The sequence below is a fragment of the Panthera onca genome, chromosome E2 (assembly GCF_046562875.1).
Source record: "Panthera onca isolate mPanOnc1 chromosome E2, mPanOnc1 haplotype 2, whole genome shotgun sequence".
Taxonomy (NCBI): Eukaryota; Metazoa; Chordata; class Mammalia; order Carnivora; family Felidae; genus Panthera; species Panthera onca.
In genome coordinates this window covers 54,750,125-54,768,525 of record NC_138353.1, presented here as the reverse complement: position 1 = coordinate 54,768,525, position 18,401 = coordinate 54,750,125, and the positions used below count along the sequence as shown (strand labels likewise).

Here is an 18,401-nt window from a genome sequence, read left to right as displayed (position 1 = left end):
AGGCAGGTTCACAGTAAACACATAAACAGACTTTGGAATCTTGGCTGTGTACCAGGCATAAGAGCGGCACATACATATTATCACAGCAGCTTTCCAGCTAGGTTCCCAGGGAAGAATGGTCTTCCATGAGTTGGCCAAACGTGGTTTAGCTAAATTCAAATGCCAGCGATTAACTTGCAAAAATAATATTAAGTGGAATGCGTTAAGCTTGTTTAAATTTTAGGGTTTTTTCCCTCCCCAATGCGGGATCTTCTTACCCAGCTGGTACCTGTTACCACCATCCTGTGCGTATGTGAATGAGGGAAGGAATGATCACGCGATAAATGAGAAATCATGGGAGAAACCAGAAACGGTCACTACTGTCTTCTTTCCTAGTTTCGTGTGGTGTTCGGTTTCACCTGTTTGTTCTTGGTGGAATGGGTTCTACCTGGTGTCGGTTCAGATTTCCTAATAGGGCCGCGTTTGGCCCCCGGTAACATGCCGTCTCACCGGACAGTGAACTGGCAAGATCGATGGCTGTTGGGTTCTAGAAACAGCCCCACCATGCGCACCACCTGGCATCACGTTTAAGGAGCATCAGGGTATCTGGCATTTACAAGCAGGTGAAACAAAAGAAAAGCCATTGGGCCGTGGATTTGCCCAAAGGGTGAAGACAGCCTTGGAACCCGGCCGGGGCAATGTCTGCCTCCTCAAGTCCCCGGGTTCCCATGGAGACAGCAAGGCCCTCGGGCTTAGAATCCAGGAACACACGGAAGGTGGAAGGATGTCTTTTGGAATCCAAAGGCTTTTTCTTTTTTGGACATTGGTGGAGTCTGAGCAGCCCATTTATGGCAGATGATTAAACATCAATAATTTTTCCGCCCAGGGTGGATGGAAACGTGGCTTTGGTCTTTCCTCCTGACTGACAAAGACAGCTCACTATGCCTCAGGCAGTGCGAGTGCACTCTGTAACCCTCATCCCACATCCTTCTTCTTTCTTACGATGCTTTTCCTGCTTTCCTGTCCACAGATGAGCTACCAGAGTCTCACGCAGTGCGGCAGCTGACTCAGGAGCACAGGTAAGAGACAGTGGGGTGTGGGTTTCACCCTCTCTGTCCTGATGCCAAAACCTGCATCTCTCTCTTCATTTATAAAACAATTTTTTTTAAATCTTTATTTATTTTTGAGAGAGAGAGAGACAGTATGTGAGCAGGGGAGGGGCAGAGAGAGAGGGAGACACAGAATCTGAAGCAGACTCCAGGCTGAGCCGTCAGCACAGAGCCCGACATGGGACTTGAACTCATGAGCTGTGAGATCATGACCTGAGCCGAAGTTGGATGCTTAACTGACTGAACCACCCAGGCGCCCCAGCATCTCTCTCTTCAAAAAAAAAAATTTTTTTTAATGTTTCTTTATTTTTGAGAGACAGAGCACGAGTGGGGGAGGGGCAGAGAGAGAGGGAGATACAGAATCCGAAGTGGGCTCCAGGCTCCGAGCTGTCAGCACAGAGCCCGACGCAGGGCTCGAACCCACGAGCCGTGAGATCATGACCTGAGCCGAAGTCAGACGCTTAACCGACTGAGCCACCCAGGTGCCCCTCTCTTTTTATAAAAGTTTACTTTGAGAGAGAGCGAGAAAGACAGAGAGAGAGAGGGAGAGAAGAAAGTGCACACATGTGCAGGGAAGGGCACAGGCAGAGACAAAGAGGGAGAAAAAGAATCTCAAGCAGGCTCTGCATCGTCAGCAAGGAGCCCAATGCTGGGGCTCGATCTCACAAACTGTGAGATCATGACCTCAGCCAAAATCCAGAGTCAGATGCTTAACAGACTAAGCCACCCAGGTGCCCCCCTAAAACCTGCATCTCTAACCACTGAGCTATGGTGCTCAGCCCAAGCAAGGGCCAGTCCCATCCTTCGGGCCGTGGTGGACAGCTCTGAAGGGCTCAGTCCGTTCCTCACTGCACCTGTGCACCTTCCCAGGAAGAGCCTTCGGTAAATACAGATGCTGATTTCTTTGTCCCCGTCACTGGTGGTGGCCTGTGCTGTTCCGCAGGGACACTTCTCTCTCCCAAGGCCATTTTCAACCCTGGGTGGAGAGCACTCACTGAAAACGGCCACTGAATCATAGGGGACACCTGAACCCCAAACTGAGCAGCCTCTCCACACACTCAAGTCAACAAAAGCCCGGGAGGTCAGGGATGCGGCTCTGTCTGGCCAGCGGATGGGCAGTCCTTTCGCAGAACTAACAGCCCCTCCACCCCCTCCTTGGGGATCCTGCCCACCTCCTGGTTGGCTTGGTGACACCTGGAGCCTCGTAGAAGGAGACCCCGGAGACAACTTGAGTAAAGAGAACAGGCAAATAAGCTAGCCCATATAATCTACACAAGAAAGGGCAAGGAGGAGGAAGGATTTGTTTGTCTTTCCACCCATCCTCCTAGACCCTTAAGCTGAGAGTGGTTAAGGTCAAGGTCATGACTACCACCTATGGCAATAAAAATGGCACTTATCCAAGTGACCCTGGGCAGGTGACAACCTCTTGGAGCCTCTGTTTACTCGTCTGTACCTTTAGTACTTACCCTGCAGGGTCCCTGGAGAAATGCTAAGTATCAGCACTAAATGCCTGCCAAAGTGGTCGTGACAGAGCCTGAGTGTCACTCAGGGAGGCGTCAAGCCTTACTCGGGGGGATGCTGCCCGGGCACAGCTCTGTCCAGCTCTGTCCCTTACCAAACAACAGCTCTTACCAGTCAGACATGGTGAGTCATACTGACCCCTTGCCCGACACACAGTAGGTATACAGCAAATGCAAGCTTCTTCCCTTTTTTCCTCTTTAAATGATTTTATCTTTTCCCACCCCAGCACTTGGGGATCAGGTGCCTGAGAAGCGATGCAAAGGCCCACGGGTGCGCGGTCACATGTGACATTAACGCCGCCAGAGGTTGGCGACAGTGCCCGTCGGCCGCCTTCCCCATCGTCCTGACAGCGAACCTGATGTCAACGACGGTGTGGTGGTGGCCGGGACTGGCGGGGCAGGAGGGACGGGCAGGTGGTCTTGCAGGGAGAGCAAGCCCCAACGTGGAATTTGCAGCCCCACCACTTGCTCAGGTGTTCCAGTGTCTCTGGACCTGAGTTTCCCCATCTGTACAACGGAGACAACAAGGCCCACGTCTCAGGGGAGACCGTACGACACGAGATGCCGTGCTGCAGGGCACCTGACGCCGGCCGCCACACAGCAGGCGCGTACTCGCAGTGAGCGGCCAGCCTCGGGCCTGCTTGCTGGGGCCCTTCCCCTGCTCAGGCGGGAAGCCGGGATTTCAGGTTGCACATACAGCACCCGGCCTGGCCTCCAATTCCAGGCCTTGACTGTGATGCATTTCAGAGCGTGAGTCTCTGCTCTTCTGCGAAATGAAGCTGTCGCACGCCCGAGGGCACGTCTTCTGTTCCTCTACCTGCCACCGTCCTTGCAGCCCACCCTCTACCTCTTGCCGTACTTCCTTCCAGGGAAAGGGGTCCTCTGCTCAAATAGCAGACATGGAAGAAGGCCCGGGCCAGTTTCCTGGACTGATGGGCAGCAATCAGCTTGGGTCTGCGGGGAAAGGGGTGGCTCCAGGCAGCAAGGGGCTTGTGCTTCTAGAAGGAACCAGGGGCCACTCCCAGGGAAGGGGGACCGAGGCACTGCCCTGGGGCCGTGGAAAGTTCAAACCGGGAGTCATCAACACCAGCGTCCCCAGGGGCCCAGGCAGGCAAACAAACGAGACAGCTTTAGTATTTGTGGAGCGCGGAGAAGAGTGCCCGGGCCGGAGTCACAGCGTGTCCCCAAGTAGCCCTCGCCTACACACGAATGGCGCGGCTGGCTCTGGCTGAGCCCCCACGTTCCTGTCTGCATCCCTGCTGGAACGTGAGCTCCAGGGGGGTGGGGGCTTGTCTTTGTTCCAATGCCCACATGGCACGCACCCTACCGGGGGACTGCCTGGCACAGCAGAGTGGGTTTTCTGAGGCTCTGGGGGGTCGTGGAGGCAGAAAGCGACAGCCGCTTGGACCCGTGCAGCTGACGCAGGCCAGGGCAGGGCAAGGTGGAGACGGGTGGCGGGGGGGCCGGCAGGAAGGCAGGGCAGTCTGGGGGCTTCACCGATGTGCTCTGGCTCGGGAAAAACTGGAAGCTCCTGAAATCTGCTGCCATCATCACCACCAGCCTGTCGTCAGGCCCGAGGCTAGTCCCCCCAGCTTCGGTCGTGGGGCATGGCAGGGTGGTCACCACTGCCCCTTCCCCCTGCCACACCCCCGGGACGGCCCACAATGGGCAGATGATACAAACTCAAGTCCGATTCTGTTGCCCGGCACAGCGTTGGTGCTCGGCAGAGGGGGTGGGGGTGGGGTGTGCAGAATCAAGCAGGGGGCACGTCTTACCTCTGAGAGCAGTTTTGAGACGATTTCCAGTGGGGCTTGGTTGATGGAGTCATCCTGCAGGGGGGATGTCAGGGCCATGTCCACCAGAGTTCGGATCTCCTTCAAGACAACTTCCCAACGGCTTGGGTTACTCAGCACTTTCTTATATTTGTAAATCTTTTTCTGGTCGGGAGGGAGAAAGAGACACAAACATGTTATTGATATTCTGATGGTGGAAGAGGACACCAGCTGATCAGAGAAATAGATGCCCTAGCAGGTACAAGGCCCGAGAAACTGCCCGTGTGGACCAACCCTCCCGTGGGAAACTGACTCGCAGAGAAAGGAGAAGTCCCTGCCCAGGGTCACAGGCGATGTTTGCAGACAGGCCTTCCGAACACTAGCTGAGAAATCTCCACACTGTTTCCGATGACTTAAAAAAACAACAAAGTGATTTCTCTTTCAGATCACGTCTTCTCCCAAACGTATTCCCTAAGTTTTCACACGCAGGGAGGGTGGAAGGAAGCATTCGGGGGTCCAGAGAGAGGCTTTCTTTGCGTTGGAGGTACTGTTTCTACTCATCCCGACCCTAAGAGGTCCCTCTGGAGAGTGGAGTCCAGCTAAGAAAAAGGACAGACAGGCTTGTGGCCAGGTATTCAACGCTGGCCAGGTGGTGACAAGCCCGGAGGCCCCCGAGAACCACAAAGCGGACCTCAGTTTCCACCTGGTGAGTGGGGCGAAGCATATCCTCACCTTTGCTCGGGGCTGCGTCCAAAGCGGAGAAGAACTGGGGCACGGGCTGCTGTCTCCCTCGATGTGAGGCGGAGTGAGTCCCGCCTCTCTGACATCATGGAAACAGCAGCCCTCGGAAGGCGGAGGTCCCAGCCAAAGTGCCTCCCGGCCCCGGCAGCTGCCGGCCCCACTGTTGCCCTGGCTTGGGACTCTCCCCCTGGATGAACTCCTTCATTAAGTGCTCTGCTCCCTGGGGAAAACCTAAGTTTAGTGTCACCGCACCAAGCAGCCAGCTGGGGTGACGAGTCACAGTCTCTGAGCCAGAGTCTGAATGAAGGAGTGGGGAGGGAGGAGGTCAGGGTCCCCCACTGAGGCCGCCGGGGGTCTCCCTGACCCTTTCGTTCCTAAGTTATAAATTACAAAGTGATCTTGGAACCCAGCACTTTCAAGGAAGTATCTGGGGATGTGCTCCCTACCAACCTGAGTTAACTGTGCTGGGTGAGGCCTCGCCATGGCACAGGAGGCAGACTTTGGACTCAGGCAGGCCCGGTTCTATGAAGCATGTCACCTACTGAGCCTCAGTTCCTCTTCCATAAATCAGGTAGGAAAATACTTTGCAGCCTCTTTCAGGGTGTGACTTTGACAAATTCTGGACCCACGATGGTCCGCCCTCTGTACGCAGTTACATGCACAGGCAGAGTCCAAACAGAATTAGCCACTGGCAACAAAAAGGGAACCCGGGTACATAACTCGTCTCTTTGGAAAAAGAGGATGAAATGCACAACCCCAGCGGTACAAATAGGATCTCTACTTTCTTCCTCCCATTTGTTCCCAAACTCCACGATTTTCTGGTCTCTTACTTGCTCATCAGGCCCCATCACCACCACCATCACCCACAAAGCGAACTCACACCAAAGTCTGTTTCCCTCGTCAGCCCGGATCTTTCTTTAGCAAATCAGCATGGCTGGTCCCCGTACCCCGTCTTCCACCTGCCTGCCCTTTATTCTCCCTCCTGGTCCGGCTGTGGTCTGGCAGTCACCACGCCTCATCAAGAACCAGGGAGCGATGATGCCTCTCCGAGGGGCGGCAGGCAGAGGAACCCCCTGAAACACGGACTTGTCAATCACTGCAGATGCTCTAAGGACTGGAAGACGCTGCGGCGAGCTGTCAGGGGCGGACGTTCAGTGAACACAGGCGGTCGGTGGGGGTGACGGTGACAGTGAGGACTTAGTGAATCCCAGGACTTTAATGACGAGACACAGCCGGTTCCCGGAGGCCTCCCTGGGCCGGTAACCAGCCTCGGGCCTAGTTACCGTCAGCTAGGCACCACCTCCGCACCGCCTGGTCTGTGCAGAGCCAAAGTTCCCCAAGTCTAAAGCCGTGGAGACGCTTCCCAAGGCAAGAACCCGATCCGCCCCCGAAAGACGAAGGCCCCTCCGAGTCCTGGACGCTGTGGGTTTGCTCCGTACCCAGAGAACTGCTTGCTTTTTAAGTGACTGTGAAATGGTCACGGAAACTCACCGTGTATCAAGCCCCAAAGAAAACCACACGATGCACATTCATGTGTTCCCACAGCAGATCCTAGATGTGAATACGGTCTGAGCTGTAAGGGCCCTATCTTCGCATCAGCTGCAAGCTATTTACCTTTGAAAGAATAATGACTTCATTCTTTTCGTGAAAACGATGCCTGCTCGTTGTAAGCAATTTAAACCATGCTGAAACGCACAAAGAAGGGGATAAGTGAAAAGAGGCCTCCAAAATCCCACAACCTAGAAATAGCTATCATTAATCTTTGGTGAGCATTGTTCCACCCCACCCGCCGGAACTTTGCCAGATACAGCCAGCGTGTGGGGGTAGGTGGCCGTGAGGACCGCCCGCGGCTCTCCACACTCAGACATCACTGAGACCCCGAGGTAGCAAGGTCCGGGCAAGAGGGCCCACGGGGTAGCACCAGCCCGGGGCCTGCCGACACACCCCCTCCATAGCGGGGAAGGGTGACACTCTCTTGTGAGTCCCCAGGCACCGGAGCCCTTGCTCAGTGGGCGTCCCCAGCACCTGTGGTCACAGAGGCCGAAGCTGCATTCAAAACCAGAGGGTCCCAGGGCTCGTGACAAGGGCCAAAGTGTAATGAGCTCGCGCTACCCACCAGGCACTAGGCATTCCTGGGCATCAATCAGCTCTCTCCATCCTCACCGTGACCCGGGGAGCCGAGGACCTGCCGCAGGCCAAGCAGCCCCCAGAGCGGACCCTAAGACAAGAACCCAAGTGCAGATGGCTTCTTGACTTGAGAGGCGGTGCGGGGCACATCGGTGCAAGGTGTGGAGGAAGAAGCAGTCACTAATGGGGCACCACCAAGCATTACGACTGGGCCGCTGTGGGACCCGCTGTGAATCGCGTGGGAGCTTGAGGAGACAGTGCTCCCCGCTCCCCTCCCCCAGGGAGCGAGGACGCTGCATTTGCCCGCCCACTCTCTGGACACCTCTTGTCCAGGGCCCCGCACCGTGGACAAACTGCTCTCGCAGCCAGAGAGGAACGTGCCCCCAGGCAGAGCCACGCGCGGTCCCGGTGAGCAGCCTTCAGAGTGCGGTGGCTCAGAGGGGCACCCGCAACCTTGTGCTGTAGCCTCCAGTGTCCTGCTCACACGTACGACTCTCACGGCCAGAGAGGCGTGAGTTCAGGACCCAAGGTCACACTGCTAGAAAGGGTCGGTTCAGGAGTCAAAATCGACTCTGGTTAATTCCAGAGGTCTCTCTCTTTCTATCCATGTCCATCGGGGCCAGTGCAGACAGTGGAGAGGAGAGAGATTTACCGAGAGACACGGTGATTGGAGGGGGTTCAAGAATGCTTGGTGGCATTCAGTGACAAGAGGCTTGGAGAACCCGAGGCCAGGCGGTCAGGGCGGTGGGGGAGGAGCTGTGGGAAGGCGGTGGGTGGGGGCAGCAGGTGGACAGTGGGGCTGTGAAATCACGGTCATGGGGGTTAGACAGGCCGCTGGCTCTGGGACAGGGCAGCTCCAGGGCAGAGGGAAGCCTACCCAGGACCCACAGGGACCCATTCATTCTGCTGTGGTGATAAATTAGCAGGTTTCATCCCCCAAAACTCCAATGAGCTCATCTGGTCATGAATCACAGTGTGGTTGGGACAGGGACACCTCTGGAGCCCTGACTCCCAGGCTCCCAGGAGCCTGGCCCTTGGCTTTGCGGTATGATCCTCCCACTGAGCCCCTTCACCAGGATGGGTGGGTGACATCTTGCCATGTCCAGCGTGGCCACCGGATTCTTTGGTCACGGGCCCCAGAGCTCTCTGGGAGGGGCTTAAAGCAGGGATTAGCAAAGTGCAGCAGGGGGCCCAAACCGAGCCCCCTGCTTCTTTCTGTGCAAGGAAGCCAAGAATGGTCTTAAGGGTTGCGAAAGAAAAAAACCCCAAAGAACATGGGACAGCAATCCAACGTTCCCTGCAAAGCCCCAAATATTTGCTATCTGGCCCTTTAGAGAAAAAGCTTGCCAACCCCTGGCTGAAAAGGTCAAGTGCAGTCTATAAGTGTGCAGAAAATGGCTCAGCGTCGTGAGCCACCGGGGAGACAAAGAGACGTCACTTCACTCCCGCCAGGCTGGCTGTAACCAGAAGGACGACACCCGGTGCTGGTGAGGATGTGGAGGAACCGGGACCCATGCACACTGCCGATGGCACTGCACACGAGGACAGCACCACTGGAAAGCAGTCTGATAGTTACTTAAAGCATGAAGCATACATTTGTCCTATGACCCAGCAATTCTGTTGCTAGAAATCTACCCAAGAGAAATAAAAACAGACTCGACGGAAAGACACGTACATGCGTGTCCCTAGCATTATTCATAATCACCTCAGACTGGAAATGACCCGAATGCCCATCGACTGATGAACAGATAAGCAAAAAGGTGGTCTATCCAGACAATGGAGCAGTGTTTGCAATAAGAGAAGGATGGATCAGGGCGCCTGGGTGGCTCTTTTGGCTCAGGTCGTGATCTCACGGTTCGTGAGTTCGAGCCGCGCGTCGGGCTCTGCTGCTTCGGATGCTGTGACTCCCTCTCTCTCTGCCCCTCCCCCGCTCGCACTCTGTCTCTGTCTCTCTCAAAAGTAAATAAAACGTTAAAAAAATTTAAAAAAAAAAAAAGAAGAAGGATGGATCTACTCAGATGTGCTACGATACGGGCAAGCCTTACAAACATGATGCTAAGTCAAAGAAGCCAGGAGCAAAACACATCCTGTGTGATTCCTTTTACATGAAATGTCTAGAAAAGGCAAATTCATAGAGACACAAAGTGGAAGAGTCACTGAGTGGGGTTGGGAGGCGGCAACAGGGATTGGACTGCATACAGACACCAGGGAATCTTTTGGGATGACGCGAATATTCTGAAACTGGACTGTGGTGATGGTCGCGCTACTCTATAAATTAACTAAAATCACTGAATTATGCGCTTCTGATTGGTGAATCTTAAGGTGTGTAAGTTACATCTCAATTAGAGTGTTTAAGAAGAAGTCTCAACCTAGGCAGGCAGAGGAGGGCAGCAGACAAAGCCGGAGACAGCACTGCTTAGTGGTTAAGAGTGCAGGTTTTTCAACAGTAGACTTAGTAGAAATCTAAGCTCTACTTCACCCATTCACCTGGCCACCCGTGTACCCAAGCCATCCACCTTTGTCACCATCCATCCACCCACTCATCCGTCCTTCCCGGCATCCAGGCACCATCTGTCCAATCATTCATCAAAAATTCCCACGATGTGCCAAGCGCTGTGTTCGGTACTAAGGATCCCCACGGTGAGCGAAGCAGACAGGTCCCAGTGCGCACGGAACTCACAGTATGTTACTCGTACCCTAGCTGCCTCAACCGCAACGCGGGGCCAGGCTAACTGCTGCCAAAGGCTCCCGTGGCTCTCCCGTGAGATAACATATACAAGGCACCTAGCCCCGCTGCTGGCTAAACAGCTACCTTCTTATCACCTACCAAGGGACAGGAGTGAGTGGCTCGGGGCAGGTGGAACTTGGGAGGACTCCTGGCATCCGTGACTCAGCCCCGCCAGCTCCCGAGACAACAGAGCCAGCAGGAAAAGCTTCCTGCCTCCCGGGTGGCACAGTCAGTCACTCCATTGCCGTCCTCACCCTCTGCTTGTCAGGGAGGGGACGTTACCTGGGCAACACCCGCCATCTCTCCGGCAACTGCTCCCACGGCAGAGACGACCGCAGACGCCCGGGGTTCTCCGGCCTGGGAAAGCAGAGCCTGTCGGCAACTCCACGGGAGACAAGCTGTCACCGGGAGTGTGTCCCTCACCGGGAGAGGCGTGACTCAGAACGTGCTGGAAGCACGCCTCCCGGTGATGGGGCTGCTCTGCTGCTTGCCGCAGCCTCCCAGGCTCAGGCTCGCGACAGCACGCATGCTCCCCACCACCTGTCATTAAAGGAAGGGAGGCACGGGAGCTCCTCGGAGCTGCCGAGAAAAACGAGAAAAACGAGCCAGGGAGGAACCGACTGGCTTTTAGAACTGCCCCCCGGTGGACGGCCCAAAGCTGTGCCGCCCAGGCCCCACGTCCCTAGCCCCACGTGGCTACTTACATTCAACTTAATGAAAATGAAATACGATTAAAAATCCAGTCCCTCGGTCTACTGGCCACGCTGTGGCTGCTGGAAAGCCACAAGTGGCCAGCGGCTACCATGCTGGACGGCGCAGAGAAAGACCGTCGTCACCACTGCAGAAAGTTCTATTGGGCAGTGCCGTCCTATGGTCTCGGGGTCCCCCCGCGTCCCCATGCCCCCAGAGGACCAGCAGCACGCTCACTGCCTCTCCCCATCCTCAGCCAGCACTTTGGGGCCTACCCACCTGCCCCGCTCCTCCGACTTTCCCTCCCAGGTCTTAGGTGGTGTTCCCAAACGTCCCCTGCACACCCAGGAAGAATGGATGCTCGGGCAACTGCTCTCATTCCTAGACAGGGGCCTTTGACCTCCTCATTCCTTCACGACTCAGTATGGGCCGTGCAGGCAACTCGCCATCCCTGCCAGGCCGCGTGCTTCCGGGGGCCCCAACACTCGGGCCGCTGGTCCTCCAGAATGGGTGCCACTTCTTCAATCCTTTTAGCCTTAGGGACCATCACCCTGCCTTCAGCCACAGGCCAGGCCTGTGGTCGGCCCCTGCGTGCCACCCCCACACTGCCCACTTGGCCCTGGTCTTCACCATCAACCTGAGTCAGCTCATCACCTCTCAGCACCCCCCGTGCACGTGCACAGTGATGCTAATTTAGCCAATACAGTTACTGAGCTGTTCCCTGCTGGTCCAATTAATTAACAGATGGATTCATCAGTGATTCCCTTCCAGGGACTCGGGATTTTCACGAGGAGCAAGGGTAGGGACACCTGCTCTGGGCACTGGCTCCACGGGGGCGCTGGGAGTAGGGGAAAGGACACAAAACGAGACACAGGCCCAGCCCTGGTCCCCCGTCGGCTGGCACGGAAACCAGGCCCCGACTCACGCTAACAAGGCTACGAAACACAAACCGCCAGCTGCCGCTTACCCGGTGCTTACCATGTTCCAGGAAAAACCACCCCGCATGATGACACAAGAGCCTAATGGTTATCACGCCTGGAGCGCTCTCCGCGGCCCAGGCCCTGTGTGAAGCTCTTCGTGGAAAATAACTGCTTTGAAGCCTTGCAGCCACTCAACTAGATGTGTGACAGAACCAGGCCCATTTGATGGATGCGTCAACAGAGGCCGGGAGCGGTTAAGTCAGGTGGCAAGCAAGAGCCAGGGCTGGAACTGAGAGCGGCCTAGCTGTGGACCCTCAGGGCCCGACCACCAAGCCGCTCTGAGAGGCACACACCCGAGAGTTCCTCTGCCTTGATGGATGCCGCCTGCTGCCAGGAAGCCGAGAAGTCCTTGCAACTGGAGACTCGAGGCCGCCCAGGGGCAGTTCCAGACTGACTGCAGCCGGGTGCCCAGCTGGCATCTGCCTGGAAAGCCGGGTCCTGGGGAGACAGACAACCTGCTTGAAAGAGGGGAGAGAGCATGGGCACTCAGCCCCCCGCGCCCCTGCTGGGCAGTCTCTCAGCAGTCATAACTGCTTCCAAGGAAACAGCAGGAACTCGGGCACGGTGTCCTACTCGTGGTCTCGGGGGCATCGGCCGGTTGCCTGGGCAACCACGCATCTGGCCGGCGAGGAGAGGAACGGGCCTTGGAGCCAGGCTCCCCGCCGGGTACTACAACCCACCTGGCATTTTGGGGCCCGCCAGACTCTTGGCAAAATCCAAACATCACACGCATCCGTTTGATCACATTTAAAAATTGCATGTGGCCATTCTCACTGAGCTCGGAGCTCTTTGGGGGAGGGATTGTGCCTGGTGTGTTTCTTCACGGTTCTGTGTGGTCACTGGACCTTCTCAGGGGCCCATGGAAAGTGCTCTGAGTGTTTGTAAAAGGGAGGAAAACAGAAACCGGAAATAATGGCTGACGCGTACCAAGTGCTTCTGCTGTGCCAACACCGAACCCAGCCTTTTCAAACCCGCCAGTGCTCCTCAAACCCATGTGGGGAGTCTTGTTAAAAGGCAGATTCCAACTCTGTAGAGCCAGGTGAGGCCCGGGAGTCTGGATTTCTAAGAAGCTTCCGGGCAAGACCGATGTCCCCTACGAGGTGGACAGGCGCACCCAGTCTGCATCACACATGGGAGAAAGGGGATGAGGGATTAACAGCTTGCCTGGGGTCACACAGCTGGTGTTGTGGGTTCTGTCCCCTAAATGATACGTCCAAGTCCTAACCGCTGGCATCTGTGACTGTGACCTTATCTGGAGTTAGGGGTCTTTGCAGGGCAATCAAGTGAAGGTGAGGTCAGGCTGCATCGCAAGTGGGCCCTATGTCCAGCGACTGGGGTCCTTACGAAAAGGCCACGTGAAGAGTCACACATACACAAGGGAGAAACGGCCACGTGAAAACGGAGGCCGAGGGTGCAACGAAGTGCCCGCAAGCCAAGCAGCTCCAAAGAAGGAAAAGGACGTCCCTTAGGGTGTCTGGATGGGGGCTCAGCTTTGTGGAGGGGACATGGTCGTCTTGGATGTCTGGCCCCACTACTCCGAGAGGATGAGTGTCTGTTGTTTTAAGCCCCCTGGTCGGTGGCGCTTTGCCACAGCTGCCCCAGGAAACCCACAGCTGGTACGCGGGAAGCAAGGACTGACCCCGGGAATCCTGGCTCCTGATGGCTCCCTCCGTCCGGCGCAGTCACTCAAGCCGACCCCTCCAACCCTTTTATTTTACAAAGCTGGAGCCGGGGCCCGTCTGCTGGGTATGTGGCGGTGTGGGAGGGGGCACGACACCCAAGGTGCGTCAGCAGCCTCTCCCAACTTTGCCTTGTTGTGGAATTTGTAGGGTTCTCTCTTCCTGGGGGAGACGTGACCCTGGCGTCTTTCTCGCTCCCTCGGAGGGTGGAAATGCTAGTGTTCATGCTCGACACCCGTCCAGCCTGTTACCCCAGGGCATGAGCCTGGCCCTGCGTTGGCTGCACACCTGGGTACCTGCAACATCAGCCGTGTCTCAAGGAGCCACCTGCACACCCAGGGAAGAGGCAGGGAGAGCTCCCGGGACTCAGCCAGGACGCTAGCACAAGGCCACCTCGGGTCCTTGGCAGAGAGGAGTCATGAGTCAAAACGGAACTCCTTTTCCTTTTATGAGGTCACACATGAGCCAAGGGAACCCCATCACACCGGCTGACGGCCCAGGGCTTCCTGTGGCGGGCACCGTGCTAAGTGCCGTCCCGAGACAACCACTTCAGGGTTCTCAATCCTGGTCACACATCAGGGTCACTTCGGGGGTTTAACAATATTCCAGTGACAGAGCCCGATCACGGGACAAGCTCATCAGGAGGGTGTTGGGGGCGAGGTGGAGCCTGGCACCCACATTTTGGGGGTCACTGGTAAATTTTAAAGTATATTTAGGGGCATCTGGGTAGCTCCATCGGTCGAGCATCCGACTCTTGATTTCTGCTCAGGTCATGATCCCAGGGTCGTGGGATCGAGCCCCACATCGGGCTCTGACGGTGAGCATGCAGCGTGCTTAAGATTCTCTCTCTCTCTCTCTCTCTCTCTCTCCCCCCCCCCCCCCGCCCCACTCATGTTCTCTCTAAAAATAAAAAGTGAATCTTAAAAAAATAATAAAGTATATTTAAACACCAACGTGCACAGAAGCATCATTCACAGCAGTGAAAGGGTGGAAACAACTCAAGTGTCCACGGATGGGTGGATGGACACACAAACGCAGTGCATACAATATGGTACGTATAAGGAAGGAACTACAGGTACTAAAAGGAAGGAAATTCAGACACACGAAAACACAGATGAACCTTGAGGACATCACGCTGAATGAAACAAGCCAGTCACAAGAAGACAAATACCGTATGATTCTATTTACGAGAGGGATCCTGAGGGGTCATTACTGCTGGTCCAGTCTAAGGGGGCAAGCGCGACCCCACGGTACAGACAAGGAGACCACAACGTGGGGGAGGGGTGGCTGCCCACTTGGGGTGAAAGCCAGCTGTCTGAACCAGGACCCCTCCTCAGGTCTCCTGCTTTCCTTAGTCATGGTCAAGGGAGGCTGGGAACGCACACAGGTACGGCCCGGGACCTGCCCACAGCATTCTGGGAACACACCCCTGTCTCCACCTGGCCGTAACCCCAGGGAAGGCCGCTTCCCCCAGCAGCCCCCTGCTGTGGAATACCATCGAAGATAGCCTTCCGGAGTGATCACAGCACCCTAGGGAGGCCGGCAGGGAGCCCCAGTTTCATACTCAGCCACACCCTCCCCACCCTTCACTGGCTTGCCTCCCACCCCCCCACCCCCCCGTCAGCTCCTGAGAACTCAGAGGCTCAGACAAGGCCCCTGTTTTGACTCTCGGGAACATGCAGTACAATGAACCGAGCGCGAGGCATATCTGATTTTGGACTTCTGTCGTGTGCGGCCTCAGGCCAGTTCTATCACTTCTCCGAACCCTACTTTCCTCATCTGCAAAATGGAGATAATAGCAGCTCCCGCTTCTTGCAGGCCTTGACGGGACCGAATGTGCTATTTCGGGCTGAATGCCCAGCACTTTGCAGATGCTCAGTAAGTGGTACTATTGAGTCCAGGAGGACATCGACCGAAGACAGTCAACCTCTGAGGAAAAATAAAGGAGACGAGAAACCCCCATCGGTGGAGACGTGCTTGAGCCAACCGTGGCCCCCACGCACAGCGGTCACAAGAACGGAGGACACTAGGTCTGCCATGGGCTCCACGTCCGCGACAACACTCAACGTAGCAGCAAACACGCACACACACACACGCACACACACGTGTGCACGTATATTTACACACAGGCACTCCGCAAACAGGATCCAACTCGTAGCGGCGGGGGGAGGGGGGCCACAGTGTCAGGCTGATGACAGCTGTCTTCCTGCAGAGGGAAGTGGCTTGAGGGAAAACCAAGGGGGGGAGGATGGGCTTCAGCTTTATCCGTAAATTTTCAAATTGTCACAGGAAGCCTTATCCGTGTATCGTGCATTTATTTCATTCAAAAGAAACTTAAAAAAAAAAAAAACCCAAAGGTTTCAGAAACTGGAATCATGGAGGCGGTGGTGTCCTTTCCACAGAATTTTCAAAGCGGTCAGAATCCCACATTCTTAGAACTGGAAGGGATCTGAGCTCCTATGTTTTTGACTTTTCCGTGTTCCTGTAGATTACCTGGTTTTTGAAATAATATGTTCACCGGGAAAGGGAATCATACAGACCGTGTTAAGGGCGGAGAGTGAAGAGCACCAGAATTCCATCGTGGGGCTCGTGGCCGGCACGTATGTATGCTGGTGCCCGTGATGTAAGGGGTTCCCTTTCTGTGTGTACGTGTGCACACACACACACACGCACGCACACACCAGCATAAAAGTTTGCATAAATTTATCCCACGCCACATACGTTGGCGTTTTGTTAACCTCACCCCTGTCTCCCGTGCCGCCTCCCCCACCCCTGTGGCCCTGAACCCGTGCTAACACCACAACGGATACTAGGGTTCGGCAAACGTTTTCTGTAAAGGTAACAACATTCCAGGCTTTTCTGGCCACGCTCTGCTGGGGCAGCGTGAATGGGTGGGGCTGTGTCCCCCCAAAGCCCCTTTCTTCATAAAAACGGGCAGTAGGCTGGGCAGTTTGCTGCCCCTGGCATGTATTCATTCAGATCTTTCCCCACGGCCACACATGCAAATACAGAGCTTTATTTTGGTCCTCAGCTTTTGCTGTTTTGTCCCCCGTTTCATTGCACAGAAGGAGCATCACGTTATACACAGATTCTGTGTCTTGCTTCTCCTCTCCTAACCCCCGGAGGAAGGCGCTCCAAATCAGTACAGATCTCCCCACGCCGTGTGTTTTTGTAAAGCCACCTCGAGTCTCACTGGGCAAAGGTAGCATTTACATTTAGAAAATTAAAATGAAGCAAAGGGCAGTCCTCCCGCCTGATCTCAGCCCTCTGGGCAAATCCTCCTGAAGGTCTTTCTGGCCATGGCCGTCGGTGGCCGTGACCGCCATACCTGAGCGCCCGCCCTTCCTGGCCAGGCAGCTTTATCGAAGAGCCCCTCCTCGGGGGCCACACCACCAGGGTCTCCGAGAAGGCAACCCACCCATCCTCCCCAGCTCTCCAACATCTGGACCCCCATCCCCACCTGTCCGAATGATAAACGCCACACAGTCACTGCATATCCCAGGCATGGCTGAGACCCCACTTCTAAAACTTGCCGCTTACGAAGATCCTACTACTTTGCAATGGCTTTTCCAGGGGAGTTCCTGTGCCCGGAGAGCGCATTCAACCCTGAACACGGACTAAAAACAGCAGTGGGGGCCTCTTGCTAACCCTGAATCGGAGATGCCATTTTCTGAGAAAACACCCCTGGTTAATAGCAACCCACCAAATAAATTTAAATGTACAAATACTGTACCAGAAGCTGCTCTCTTTCTCTGCCATGTGGGAGGGGCCGGGCCCTAGTGAGGTTTGCTCCCTGATATGCAGGGACAGCACGGGGCCCTGTTTCCTCAGGGCCTGATAAAGGGAAGTCTCTATCCCAAATAAGGACTTCCCTTGCTCGGCCTCAAGCTGGTAGCATCTCAACCCGGGGTGGGGGAGAGGGCTCCGGTGTTTGTCTTAGAACTTTATCTAGTTCTAAGTTCATCATGGTGACTCTCAGTTATCTGCACACGCGGAGGAGATGCTGGGAGAGTGATCCAAAAGTTACAGATACGTTCAGCTGTCTACGCTTGATTTTGGGCCAAGAGGAACCCAGCAACAGGGTGCAGAGGTCACAGAAGGAGGCTCAGCCCTGGGTCTGAATTCTGGCTTGGACACACAGGGAAGTTATTTCAACTGATGGTCAGCTTTCTTGTCTGTGAAAGGGGGATATAATCCCCACCCCTCTGCGACACTGTATGGCCTCAACAGGACAACACAGGTGAAACAGAGGGAAAACAGTAGGCACTCAAGAGATGTCTGTTGCTCTTCCCCCTTTCTTTAAGCTACTGTAGCAGGTCTTGAGCCTCGGTGGGCATCAGTCACCTAGAGGACATTCAGGATTATGGGACAGGTCTGCACGTCTCCTAAACTTCCAGGGGAAGCTGATGCTGCTGGTCTGGGAACCCCATTTTGAGAACCACCGGTTCAGAACCCCTCTGTCCGTGGCTGGGAGAAGATAAAGAGCATTCTAGTTCCGAGCGGATGGTGACAAAGGCTTCAGAGCCAACGGACGCGGATGGGCCGCTTGGTCAATGCTGACTTGGCCCCTGACTTCCTGGGTGTGCTTTTCAGGGTCCATGCGTTCCTGAACATCTGCTCCAACCGGAAATCAGATTCCATCCACGCTGCCAACGGGTCTTATCCAAACATCTGCCTGGCGCCCCGTGTTTCTCTGACGCCCCCCCCGCCCTGCCCCACCAGACAACAAACCACCTTGGCCTTCTGCCAACTGTCAGGGTGGCTTCCGCTGCCCCCCAAGGGGGTTTCCGTCCACTTCAGCGTCTTCTGTGAAACCGTCTCTGGCTCTGAGAAGGCACCAGGATTCTCGAGGGAGGGGGGCAGGGGTGATGGCCACCAAGGCTGCGGGGGGGGGGGGGGAGGTGAGGGGGCTCTGTCCTCGTCTCCTGGTCAGTTAGCCACTCTCCACAACACTGTTCCATCCAGAGAATTGAGCTGGCTGTCCCGCTGGGTATTTTATGATCATCAGGTGAGGCGAGGCCCTAATTCCTCTGTGGGGACAGGTGCTGCTCTTTTTGGAGTCTGTTTGGCCTGGTC

General features: G+C 55.5%; 1 protein-coding gene across 1 annotated transcript in view; it reads right to left on the bottom strand.

Annotated features, from left to right (window-relative positions):
- The window catches only part of CMIP (c-Maf inducing protein), a 232,988-nt gene that overhangs the window by 48,569 nt on the left and 166,018 nt on the right, over nucleotides 1-18,401 (bottom strand). The window contains exon 4 of the mRNA XM_060650050.3: nucleotides 4,384-4,545. Within this exon, the coding sequence (XP_060506033.2) occupies nucleotides 4,384-4,545 (162 nt within the window). The remainder of the gene's footprint in view (nucleotides 1-4,383; nucleotides 4,546-18,401) is intronic.